This window comes from Abramis brama (genome assembly GCF_963993115.1).
Source record: "Abramis brama genome assembly, chromosome: 2".
Taxonomy (NCBI): domain Eukaryota; kingdom Metazoa; phylum Chordata; class Actinopteri; order Cypriniformes; family Leuciscidae; genus Abramis; species Abramis brama.
The window spans coordinates 11021960-11035838 of NC_139964.1; the positions used below are offsets into that span (position 1 = coordinate 11021960).

Consider the following 13879-nt stretch of genomic DNA (forward strand, 5'->3'; position numbering starts at 1 on the left):
CCTGATCCCAGATGATGACGGTGGAAATATGCACTGATCCCAGATGATGACAGTGGAAATATGCACTGATCCCAGATGATGACAGTGGAAATATGCCCTGATCCCAGATGACGACGGTGGAAATATGCCCTGATCCCAGATGATGACGGTGGAAATATGCACTGATCCCAGATGATGACAGTGGAAATATGCCCTGATCCCAGATGATGACAGTGGGAATATGCCCTGATCCCAGATGATGACAGTGGAAATATGCCCTGATCTCAGATGACGACAGTGGAAATATGCCCTGATCCCAGATGATGACAGTGGGAATATGCCCTGATCCCAGATGATGACAGTGGAAATATGCCCTGATCCCAGATGACGACAGTGGAAATATGCCCTGATCCCAGATGACGACAGTGGGAATATGCCCTGATCCCAGATGATGACAGTGGAAATATGCCCTGATCCCAGATGATGACAGTGGAAATATGCACTGATCCCAGATGATGACAGTGGGAATATGCCCTGATCCCAGATGATGACAGTGGAAATATGCACTGATCCCAGATGATGACAGTGGAAATATGCACTGATCCCAGATGATGACAGTGGAAATATGCACTGATCCCAGATGATGACAGTGGGAATATGCCCTGATCCCAGATGATGACAGTGGAAATATGCACTGATCCCAGATGATGACAGTGGAAATATGCACTGATCCCAGATGATGACAGTGGAAATATGCACTGATCCCAGATGATGACAGTGGAAATATGCCCTGATCCCAGATGATGACAGTGGGAATATGCCCTGATCCCAGATGATGACAGTGGAAATATGCCCTGATCCCAGATGATGACAGTGGGAATATGCCCTGATCCCAGATGATGACAGTGGGAATATGCCCTGATCCCAGATGATGACAGTGGAAATATGCCCTGATCCCAGATGATGACAGTGGGAATATGCCCTGATCCCAGATGATGACGGTGGAAATATGCACTGATCCCAGATGATGACAGTGGAAATATGCCCTGATCCCAGATGATGACAGTGGAAATATGCACAGATCCCAGATGATGACAGTGGAAATATGCCCTGATCTCAGATGACGACAGTGGAAATATGCACAGATCCCAGATGATGACAGTGGAAATATGCCCTGATCTCAGATGATGACAGTGGAAATATGCCCTGATCCCAGATGACGACAGTGGAAATATGCACAGATCCCAGATGATGACAGTGGGAATATGCCCTGATCCCAGATGATGACAGTGGAAATATGCACTGAGATCAGTCCCTCAAACTGCCACCAGAGGTCACCATCTCCTGTGTCTGACATCAACCTTGATGAGCCTCACCTGTAAATCACTATCATTCATCTTCATTCATCTTCACAATTATTCATCTTCAACTTACAGATAAAGATCATCATTTTTCTTTCAGTAGGTTTAGTTCAGTAATGTTGTTCTCTTGATGAGGGAGGGACTGTGGTATTTCCGTCGCTGGTTATTAATAAACCGTGTTAACCACACAAAGTCCTCCACTGTAAAGCTAAAGTGCTTGTGTTAAAACAGTCAGTCATTTGGTTGCTGTTGATCTGATGAGCTTCAACACGGTAAGACAAACACACTCTTGCTTAAATGATTATTGCTCATATAACACACGTGTCTTTACATGAGAAATGTTAAGAATAGGGTGATTTACATATACTTGTTTAATTGATGAATATATTAACGCAAATATTAATTACTTCAATGAGCTCATTGTTTCTTCTTGAAATGATTACATTGTTTAAATTAATAAATTTTTAACTAACTGTGACTTTGTATATGTACATTTCTGAAATGCATATCTTAGACAGTTTCCTCTGATAACAGATCACTCTAAATTGTAATGTGGACTTGTGTATTTTCTGTAAAGCTGCTTTGAAATGATGTGTATTGTATATGTATATTTATATGTATATATGTATTATAGATATATGTTATGCTGATGTGGGTCAGAATGGCTCCTCCTCTTCCTCTGATCTTCTTTCTGCTCATGATTCACGGTGAGTCTCTCTTACATTCACATTAGAAACACTCTGATGTTTTATTTAAGGCCTCATGAGCGGCTGATCTGCACTTTCTTCTGTCCTGTTCTCACATATTTCTCTCTGAAATAGGAAGTTTGTGTTGAACATGTCAAACGCTCCTTTTAGAAATGTCCAATAGTCTTTCGCATAGTTTAGGGGGAGGGACTTTCTCAATGTTTAGAGCATTTGATTGGACAAAAGTCACTGTAGCAGCAGATCATGAATATGTTTGGCTCATGTTCTCAGGCCCCGTTTACATGTACATGGTTATTTTGAAAAACTGAGACATTTCCCTTCGTTTGCTCCCTTCGTTTACACGCAAACGGAGGATTCGCCAATAAAACCGATTATTTCTAAAAACTCCGGCCAGAGTGGACATTTTGAAAATCTTCGTTTGCACGTTTGCATGTAAACTGAGAAAAACGGAGATTTAGGCAGCGACGTCACAGAATGTGACTATTTTCGGCATTTTGTTTGGCTAAGGTGGTCTTCAGCTTCTCGTTACACTGCCACCTACAGGTTTGGCATGATCTTGACAGCATATACACAGGTTTGTGTGCACAATGTTACAAAAAAAAATGTTAAAAACGAAGAGGGGTGAAATGTCCGTTTATGAAAATAGCCATCCATGTGTAAACGTAGCCTCAGAAGTGAATGTGTACATGTTAAATATTTATCATGTCTAATGAGTTCACTAGCATAAATCAGCTCTGAGCTGATAGATAAGAACTAAAAGCCACAAAACTAATATTTTGATGTCATTGGGTTTTTTAATAAATAAATCAACTTTGATCATTTTCTTCGTCATATATTTCATTATTTGAGAGTGCATCATGTTGTTCGTGGTTCTCTCTTCACTCCTCTGTCTCTGTACATTTAAGCTCATCAAAAGATCACTGTAGGACAGGGCTGCCAACTTCTGAGTTTAGTTTAAAGGGAGAATTATGGAAGGGGGGATTGATGGGGTGTAAAAAAAAAACAAACAAAAAAACTTGCATCACAATAAGTTTATTGTGACTGGCAAAACATCAGAATTGTATTATTTAAAATAACAGAAGAATTTTAGAAGCTTAGTGACAACATCTTAAAATGTTTACATGGTACAATGACTGGTAGGCTACTGTTTTATTTAATTATTATTATTGCTTGACACAAATTTCAATCTCTATCACGAATTCAATTCTTGTGATTTGATTCCGATCTTGATTCAATATCAATTAATTTGGATAATATAAGGTACAGTAGATACATGTACATTTTTTCTCAAGAAAAAACTAATCTCACACATTGCTGTAATCATACAGAGCCCTGTCAGCTATTATTATTAAAGGTTAAAAATAACTCTAATTAAAAATAATGTTTTTATTATAATAACAACATTATAATATTGTACTTGTCACATTCACCGTCTGTCTTCGTCTGTGTCTGCAATACACTTCCCAGAATCCTCTGTCATCATCATCTTCACCTGCACATTTTCATCATCATCCTCAGCACCTGTGTTCACTCATCATCATCTCCTTCACCTGTTGTCTTGTTATTTATCTGTGTATTTAAGCTCCTCTTGTTTCTCTGTTCACGGCCGGTTATTGTTTGTGTTTGTGAACTAGCACACTGTTTCAAGTTTGTTTGGATTTTGCCTATGGAATAAATATTGAGTATTTTGTATCTTCGCTTGACCTTCGTCGTCTTCTTCAACCCACTGATGTTACAGTAGTGATATAGGTAAAAAGATAATAAATATGTAGGCTAATATAGTGCACATATTTAACAAATGGTCTCTATAGCAAATTTTTCTAGCCAATTAACGTGCTATGGTCATTAAATGGCTTTCCTGGGGTAAATGTAATGTTATGCTTCTCCAGCGTTATAATGTAATGTGATATACTTGTTCTCCAGCTGTTTTATTGACTTCTTTCTGCAGCTGAAAAACACTGATTGATCGATATTATGTGTGAGGTGTTGCACACACAGAAGAGGCTGTGTTTTCTGGTGGCACATATCATTTTTATTTCTGTCACACGCTGTACAATCTGAAAATTCAACAAAGACAACAATAAATAGGTATATTATATTATATTATATTATAGGTCTGCACTACATGACGTCACCAAAGTGTGGACTCTGAGGAAGTCCATAAGTCCGGAGTGTGCCATTTGGGACAGGGCCAAAGTAGCTGGCAGTGTGACTCCATGTCAAAAAATGAAACGCCCTGCGGCTCACCACTGCCCCCTAGTGTCACTCGCCAGTACACGCAGGTTTAAGTGATGTTAACATAAACATCTATAGCCTACATACTAAATGGTAACCAACAATACATAATAAAACATATGAATAACAATACACAAGTATTTTAATCTGCGACTACAGAGGCATATACATTTCAGTAAGCTTTACTGTATCTTTCAACATAGCCTACCTATTGTTCATTCGTTTGTTGATCAGTTCACGTGCCGCTTGAACTGAGGCGCTACAACGATCTGCCACTTCACATTTACAACGGCAAAACGAGATTTATTGTTTTAATTTCGAAATAAAATTGACAGAATCTGAGGGCTGAGAATTTGTTTCATATCAAAAGTAACCAGCTCTGTCTTGTCTTTTGGTGTCAGAGGTGGAAAGTCCAGGTTCAGAAAGTAAAAGTCCTCCTCAGTATTTTGTTCCAGTATCAGCTGCTGAGTTCATGGGTGGAATAAACATATAGCAGGACTTCTACTTTCTGACCCCTGGACTATACACCTCTGGTCAGTGTCAGTGCGATTTTTCTCTGCGTGAGAAAATGTGTGTGTGGCGTGAGAGTGTGTGAAACGTGTCGATTAGAATCTCAGGCTGAAAGTGTGAAAGTTCACAGCTCTGCTTTTGCACTAGATTGTGATATATTTTGCTCTTATTCTCGGAAGTGAATGTGTATATGTTACATATTTATTTAGTCATATTCCAGGATTTACAGTTTTTCTGAATTGCTAAAACACAAAACCCACTTCTCTGAACCAAATTCTCAGTAGCCTTAACCAATTTGTTGAATAAATCACTCTTTCTGTAAAACATTAAACAAGTTCAGGTTAAAACACTGTTTGCAAATCTCATGCACTCTTTTTGCAAAACGTACTCGGTTACTAACGTAACCTCGGTTCTCTCTAGAAGAGGGAACGAGTACTGCGTTTTATCAAAACGCTACGGGAAAAGTCTCTTTTCACGAAACACTGAAGCAAAAATTATCCTTTAATTTTTCATATATGTAAAACGCGTTGCGGCAGCAGCAGACAGCTGAAGCAAGACGGCTTGTCTGCTCATTGGCTGCTCTGCGGCAACTGCATAAGCCTATCGAGCGCAGGCTGATGCAACATCAGACCAATGAGGGCGCTTCGCGCCCTCCTCGCCACTTCCCGCCGAGACGGGCGTGGCTTACCTCTATAAAACGAGCTCGAGAAGGCTGACTCACTTGATTTTGATCGCCGAAGCGAACCAGAGTGAACCAAACGCACGGCAAGGGAACGCAGTACTCGTTCCCTCTTCTAGAGAGAACCGAGGTTACGTTAGTAACCGAGTACGTTCTCTTACGAGAGTTCTCTCGTACTGCGTTTTATCAAAACGCTACGGGAACCCCTTGCAAAACGCCGTGCGTGCTGGGATAAAAACACTGATCACCGGAAGCTATTTCAGGCATACAGTGCATAATCACCAGATAGACTCACACAGAGTCAGGGAATAAGGGGGGGAAGCCTTAATTCCCTATACTGTAGCGTCCGCAGGCTTAACATGACCTCACAGGGAGAGTCTACAGGACAGGAGGGGTCTCCTCCGTCCTTATATAGACATGTCCACAGACGCGAATATGACATCACATAGCCAGGGTAGGGAGCCTGCACTAATGTGGGAAAACGTGGGTCTTACACAGTTCAGCCCAGTATAGTCGGTATAGTATTACACCGACAAAAGCTTAGCCTGTAAGGCGGGAACCTCTAGGTTATAAAACCTGATAAATGTAGACGGAGAGGCCCAGCCTGCCGCCGTACATATATCCTGTAAGGAAATCCCGCTGGACCAAGCCCACGAGGAGGCAACGCCTCTCGTAGAGTGCGCTCTGACTCCCAACGGGCATTGAATGCCCTTGGCAGTATAAGCCAGCGCTATTAAACTCCAAGCATGTCGGGCTCACGGAGAGCGCATGCAGATCGCCTATGCGCTTCACTGAAGCGAGAGCCATCAAAAACACTGTTTTGAAAGACAAATGTTTGAGGCTGATTGACTGGATAGGCTCGAAAGGGGCACCTTTCATGGCCGCCAGGACCGTAGAAAGGTCCCACATAGGGACTGACGGAGGTCTGGGTGGATTCAGTCTCCTAGCTCCCCTGAGGAAGCGGATGACTAAATCATTCCTTCCTAGTGACTGACCCAGCGTTGAACCGGAGAACGCTGAAATAGCCGCCACATACACTTTGAGCGTGGAAGGGGATCTGCCCTTATCCAACAGCTCTTGTAGGAAGGAGAGAACCTCCGTTACCTCACATTCGAGGGGTGAAAGGCTCCGAGCTGCACACCAGCCGGAGAAAACCGACCACTTTGAAGCATAGAGTCGCCTGGTCGACGGCGCTCTAGCCTCCGTGATGGTATTCATGACTCCCTCTGCGAGACCAACGGGTATCCGTTGAGCGCCCACACATGAAGGGACCATAGTTCCGGGTGTGGGTGCCAGATCGAGCCCCTGGCCTGCGAGAGGAGATCTCTCCTCAACGGCACTGGCCATGGAGCGATGTCTGCTAACTGCATCAGAACTGGGAACCATGCCTGGTTCTTCCAGAACGGTGCTACAAGCAGCACTGGGCATTTCGTTTTCCTGACCCGTTCCAACACCTGAGGCAGGAGGGAGACGGGGGGAAAAACATATAGCGGGCAGCGCGGCCACTTTTGGGACAGCGCGCTGTCGGTCTTTGAAAAGAATGCGGGGCAGTGAGCGTTTTCGCGGGACGCGAATAGGTCCACCTCCGCTATGCCGAATCTCTCCCACAACAGCCAGACTGTTTGTGGGTGTAGAGACCATTCGCCCGTAGGAACGTTGTTCCTGGACAGTCTGTCCGGGCCCACATTCAGCAGCCCGGGCACATGTACTGCTCTCAGCGAGCGCAGGTTGTGCTGAGCCCATAGCAGGAGGCGTTTCGCCAGCCTGTACAGGGGTATGGAATTCAGACCGCCCTGGCGATTTATGTAGGACACCACTGCCATGTTGTCCGAACGGACTATGATGTGTTGGTCCTTGATGTGGGGACAAAAACGCGTCAGCGCGTTGTGCACTGCCAGCATTTCTAGGCAGTTTATGTGTTGGAGCTTTTCCCGTTCCGACCATAGGCCGAAGGACGGTCTGCCCTCGAGCAGCGCTCCCCATCCCGAGGTGGATGCGTCCGTAGACACCATCCTCACCCTCGAGGAAGTCCCCAGGCTTACACCTGATTGGTACCAGTCGTTCGCCATCCAAGGCACCAGGGCTGTGACACAGTCCTGATCGACCTTGAGGCGTAATGACCGGACACCCACGCTCTGCGCGGAACCCGCGCTTTCAACCAGAACTGCAGCGGGCGCATGCGGAGCAAGCCCAGCCGGAGAACTGACGATGCTGAGGCCATGAGACCCAGCATCCTTTGAAATTTTCTGAGCGGGGTGAAAACGCCGCGGCGGAAAGACATCGCCGCGCGCTGAATGTTCAGCACGCGCTGTGGCGACAGCCGCGCTGTCATAGACTGTGAGTCCAGAACTATACCCAGAAACGGAATCGTTTGGCTGGGGTTCAGTGAACTCTTCGCCCAATTGACCGTGATACCAAGATTCTCGAGGTGATCGAGTAAAATGGCTCTGTGCTCTATGAGCTGAGATCGTGATTGGGCTAGGATCAACCAGTCGTCCAAATAGTTCAGCACTCGCATGCCTCTGAGTCTGAGAGGAGCGAGTGCTGCGTCCATGCATTTCGTAAATGTACGAGGTGCCAGGGACAAGCCGAAAGGCAGGACTGTATACTGGTATGTCTGACCCTCGAAGGCGAATCTCAAGAATCGCCTGTGATGTGACGCTATCTGTATTTGAAAATACGCGTCCTTCAGATCTATCGACATGAACCAGTCTTCTCGGCGAACATGCGCGAGAATTTTGCTGGTTGTGAGCATTTTGAAACGGCGTTTCACTAATACTCTGTTCAGTCGTCTTAGATCCAGAATGGGTCTGATACCGCCGTCCTTTTTGGGGACTAGAAAGTATCTGCTGTATATCCCCTGTTCGCTTTGAACTCGGGGAACAAGCTCTATCGCCCCTTTGCTTATCAGTTTTGATATTTCGGCGCGAAGTAGGTGTGCTACATTCAGCGGAACCAAAGTTTCGACGCGCGCTGTGAAGCGCGGAGGGCGTCGACAAAACTGTAGCGAGAAGCCTCTCTTTATAATGCCTAAAGACCCAGTCCGAAACCCCTGGAAGCGCTGCCCATGCATCTGCATGGTTGGCTAAGGGCCGGATACAGAGCGCGCTCTGTTCGCCGTGCGACAGAGGTGCTACGGGGCTCACAAACATAGGCATTATGCCTGCGGCATTTGAGGCGGGGGGCGCGCTTAATACAGCGGGCGGAGCGCTCGCCCTCGACCTTACAACAGTGTTTGGCTGAGTGAGGGGGGGCTGCGCGAGTCCCGTGGGACTCATGTGTGCGAGTAGATGTGGGCTGTGAGCGGGCACATTTACTGCTTGGGGCGCGCTGCTTGTGTAAGCAGCGCGCGCGCTCACAGGTCTCGTTTTTACAGAGAGCCTGTGATCTGATAGACATAATGTTCGTGGGCACTGAGTAGTGGGCACTTTTACTATGTGGGGAGCGCAATCGACCTGAGTCGATTTTATTTGCGCGAGCCCTAAGTGCAGGGCTGTGCTTATGTGTAGGGATGTGCACTGAGAAGTGGGCATCGACACTACATTTATAGCACCATCGGCCGTGGCCGGGACACCAGAAATACCGTGAGTAAGTGTGGGCGCGGGAGAGCGGGCACAGTTACTGCAATGAGTGCACTGTCTGTCTGAGCAGAGTGAATGCACACAGGTTTCGTCTTCACAGAAACCACAAGGCATGCAGAACATAGTGTTTGTGGGCACTAGGCAGTGGGCACGTTCACTATGTTGCGTGCGTGATCGACCCGAGTTGAATATATGAGCGCGGGCCCTGTGTGAAGGAATGTGCTAGTGTGTAGGAATGGGCACTAGCAGTGGGCATCTTCTCTACACATATAGCATCATTGGCCGTGCTCGTGGACAGCAAAAAACACGTCTGCAGTTGCCTCTCGGGGAACAAACAGAGTGATTTGCATTCGGCGGCATAAATATTTTCTGCCGGCCGGCCTGAGGTTCGAACCTCCGATCGCCCGCGTGCAAGTCTAAGAATCTACCACTGGACCACAGTGAAGATACATAGACAAAATCAGCGCGAGTATTATCAACACTGGCGTTTGCTTGTCAGGCATGCACCACGTGCTTGTGGGCAGCAAAAAACACGTCTGCAGTTGCCTCTCGGGGAACAAACAGAGTGATTTGCATTCGGCGGCATAAATATTTTCTGCCGGCCGGCCTGAGGTTCGAACCTCCGATCGCCCGCGTGCAAGTCTAAGAATCTACCACTGGACCACAGTGAAGATACATAGACAAAATCAGCGCGAGTATTATCAACACTGGCGTTTGCTTGCAGGCGTGTACCACGTGCTCGTGGCCAGCAAAAAACACGTCTGCAGTTGCCTCTCGGGGAACAAACAGAGTGATTTGCATTCGGCGGCATAAATATTTTCTGCCGACCGGAGAAGGAAGAGTGTGAATATAAGAGGAGGAGGAAGAGTGTGAGTATAAGAGGAGGAAGAGTGTGTGTATAAAAGGAGGAAGAGTGTGAGTTAGAGGAGGAAGAGTGTGAGTATAAGAGGAGGAAGAGTGTGTGTATTAGAGGAGGAAGTGTGTGTGTATAAGAGGAGGAAGAGTGTGTGTATAAGAGGAGGAAGAGTGTGAGTATAAGAGGAGGAAGAGTATGAGTATAAGAGGAGGAAGAGTTTGAGTTTGAGGAGGAAGAGTGTGAGTATAAGAGGAGGAAGAATGTGAGAATAAGAGGAGGAAGAGTGTGAGTATAAGAGCAGGAAGAGTGTGTGTATAAGAGGAGGAAGAGTGTGAGTATAAGAGGAGGAAGAGTGTGAGTATAAGAGGAGGAAGAGTGTGAGTATAAGAGGAGGAAGAATGTGATTATAAGAGGAGGAAGAGTATAAATATATAAGAGGAGGAAGAGTGTGAGTTAGAGGAGGAAGAGTGTGAGTATAAGAGGAGGAAGAGTGTGAGTATAAGAGGAGGAAGAGTGTGTATAAGAGGAGGAATAGTGTGAGTATAAGAGGAGGAAGAGTGTGTGTATAAGAGGAAGAAGAGTGTGAGTATAAGAGGAGGAAGAGTGTGATTATAAGAGGAGGAAGAGTGTGTGTATAAGAGGAGGAAGAGTGTGAGTATAAGAGGAGGAAGAGTGTGAGTATAAGAGAAGGAAGAGTGTGTGTATAAGAGGAGGAAGAGTGTGAGTATAAGAGGAGGAAGAGTGTGAGTATAAGAGGAGGAAGATTATAAATATATAAGAGGAGGAAGAGTGTGAGTTAGAGGAGGAAGAGTGTGAGTATAAGAAGAGGAAGAGTGTGTGTATAAGAGGAGGAGGAGTGTGAGTATAAGAGGAGGAAGAGTGTGAGTATAAGAGGAGGAAGAGTGTGTGTATAAGAAGAGGAAGAGTGTGTGTTTAAGAGGAGGAAGAGTGTGAGTTAGAGGAGGAAGAGTGTGAGTATAAGAGGAGGAAGAGTGTGAGTATAAGAGGAGGAAGAGTGTGTGTATAAGAGGAGGAAGAGTGTGAGTATAAGAGGAGGAAGAGTGTGTGTATAAGAGGAGGAAGAGTGTGAGTATAAGAGGAGGAGGAAGAGTGTGAGTATAAGAGGAGGAAGAGTGTGTGTATAAAATGAGGAAGAGTGTGAGTTAGAGGAGGAAGAGTGTGAGTATAAGAGGAGGAAGAGTGTGAGTTAGAGGAAGAAGAGTGTGAGTATAAGAGGAGGAAGAGTGTGAGTATAAGAGGAGGAAGAGTGTGAGTATAAGAGGAGGAGGAAGAGTGTGAGTATAAGAGGAGGAAGAGTGTGTGTATAAAAGGAGGAAGAGTGTGAGTTAGAGGAGGAAGAGTGTGAGTATAAGAGGAGGAAGAGTGTGTGTATAAGAAGAGGAAGAGTGTGTGTATAAGAGGAGGAAGAGTATGAGTATAAAAGGAGGAAGAGTGTGAGTAAAAGAGGAGGAAGAGTGTGTTAGAGGAGGAAGAGTGTGAGTATAAGAGGAGGAAGAGTGTGAGTTAGAGGAAGAAGAGTGTGAGTATAAGAGGAGGAAGAGTGTGTGTATAAGAGGAGGAAGAGTGTGAGTATAAGAGGAGGAGGAAGAGTGTGAGTATAAGAGGAGGAAGAGTGTGTGTATAAAAGGAGGAAGAGTGTGAGTTAGAGGAGGAAGAGTGTGAGTATAAGAGGAGGAAGAGTGTGTGTATAAGAAGAGGAAGAGTGTGTGTATAAGAGGAGGAAGAGTATGAGTATAAAAGGAGGAAGAGTGTGAGTATAAGAGGAGGAAGAGTGTGTTAGAGGAGGAAGAGTGTGAGTATAAGAGGAGGAAGAGTGTGAGTATAAGAGGAGGAAGAGTGTGTGTATAAGAGGAGGAAGAGTGTGAGTATAAGAGGAGGAGGAAGAGTGTGAGTATAAGAGGAGGAAGAGTGTGTGTATAAAAGGAGGAAGAGTGTGAGTTAGAGGAGGAAGAGTGTGAGTATAAGAGGAGGAAGAGTGTGAGTTAGAGGAAGAAGTGTGTGAGTATAAGAGGAGGAAGAGTGTGTGTATAAGAGGAGGAAGAGTGTGAGTATAAAAGGAGGAGGAAGAGTGTGAGTATAAGAGGAGGAAGAGTGTGGGTATAAAAGGAGGAAGAGTGTGAGTTAGAGGAGGAAGAGTGTGAGTATAAGAGGAGGAAGAGTGTGTGTATAAGAAGAGGAAGAGGGTGAGTATAAGAGGAGGAAGAGTGTGAGTATAAGAGGAGGAAGAGTGTGAAAGAGGAGGAAGAGTGTGAGTTAGAGGAGGAAGAGTGTGAGTATAAGAGGAGGAAGAGTGTGAGTTAGAGGAGGAAGAGTGTGAGTTAGAGGAGGAAGAGTGTGAGTATAAGAGGAGGAAGAGTGTGTGTATAAGAGGAGGAAGAGTGTGAGTATAAGAGGAGGAAGAGTGTGTGTATAAAAGGAGGAAGAGTGTGAGTTAGAGGAGGAGGAGTGTGAGTATAAGAGGAGGAAGAGTGTGTGTATAAGAAGAGGAAGAGTGTGAGTATAAGAGGAGGAAGAGTGTGAGTATAAGAGGAGGAAGAGTGTGAAAGAGGAGGAAGAGTGTGAGTTAGAGGAGGAAGAGTGTGAGTATAAGAGGAGGAAGAGTGTGAGTTAGAGGAGGAAGAGAGTGAGTTAGAGGAGGAAGAGTGTGTAAAAGAGGTGATGAACGAGGAGGAAGAGGAAGAGGAAGGTGTGGAGAATGTTGTCAAGGCTGGATCTGCTTCAGGGATTTTCTCTTCTCCTGCAGAGATGATATTCTCCGGCCGGACCGACATGAAGACGTGAAGCTGAAGCAGAATAAATCTCTCTCACTGACCTTGATTCTGCAGTTGCTCAACTCTTCTGACTGTACTTTACAGTAACATGCTTTTCATTTACAGTTTTTTACTGTAACCTTTTGGGCTTCTGCAGTTGGTCACTGTATTTCACAGTATGCAAATGCTGAATATACAGGCATTCGATACTATACAATATTCAGTACAATACTATACAGTACTTGCAGTGCATACAGCAGGGGCGGAGTGGGACCAAAAAATCTATCGGGAAATTAAGCAAGTGCTGAAATCTAAAATCACAATAAAATGACTGCACAACGTGAAATGCCAAGTGTAATTATTATTATTTAAAAGATCTTGAAGTCAACAACAACAACATACAATAATAACAGAAAAAGAGAGCCGCTCAATAGTAAACCATTCATTTTTGTCTCATATTTACCATCGAGCTACTTTCAAATTTCACAAGCTTTTGGATGGATGGTAGCTCGTGCTATTTCCCATCTGTGCTAAGCTGTGACACTTTTCTCGTTGATGCCCAGAACATGTCGGTTATTTTGGAGCATTTTGCTGCCTCCTCCTCCATAATTTTTCGCCTATTGAGTCTGACCTTCTCAGCGCCACCTTTTCTTTTTTGTCTTTCCATCATTTGAGGCTGTTTACACCTGGCCACTTCATGCGTTTTCTCAGATCGGAGAGCTATCTGATTTATCAAAATGATTCCATTTACACCTGGTCACATAAACATGTTTTTGCAAAACGGATTTAAATCCGATCTTCAATTCCCACGCGATTTAATGGAGTGCACGTCACCGAAAGCAACAGATATGAACTGCATTTCATTGATCATCAGCTAAAAATTCAAACTCAAAGACTGCAATAAGAGAGCGGCAACAGTCCTGGTAAGATCATTTCAGTTCTTTACTTTTAATGAAGATGATTGTGTTAAGCGTCTGTGACTAAAGCCTGGTTCACACGGGATGATTTTAAAATTGTCAATCGATTTTCCAAACCTGAGAGACCCCACACACAGCGATAAAAAATCATAGATCTAACAGTTTTGGTCGTACAGTGTGTGGTGCGCAGCCACACGGCAAAATCAACACATCACACACGAACCGATTTGACTCCCGAGCATTCCCAGGTCAGACGGGAAATCTCGCAAAATCCCTTGAGATC

The 13879-nt window shown here is 44.9% G+C and overlaps 1 protein-coding gene across 1 annotated transcript in view; it reads left to right on the top strand.

Annotated features, from left to right (window-relative positions):
- Positions 1-1979: 1979 nt before the first annotated feature.
- Positions 1980-13879, top strand: part of LOC311078343 (B-cell receptor CD22-like) — a 41359-nt gene continuing 29459 nt past the window's right edge. The window contains exon 1 of the mRNA XM_084107110.1: positions 1980-2047. Within this exon, the coding sequence (XP_083963236.1) occupies positions 1984-2047 (64 nt within the window). The 5' untranslated portion in view covers positions 1980-1983. The remainder of the gene's footprint in view (positions 2048-13879) is intronic.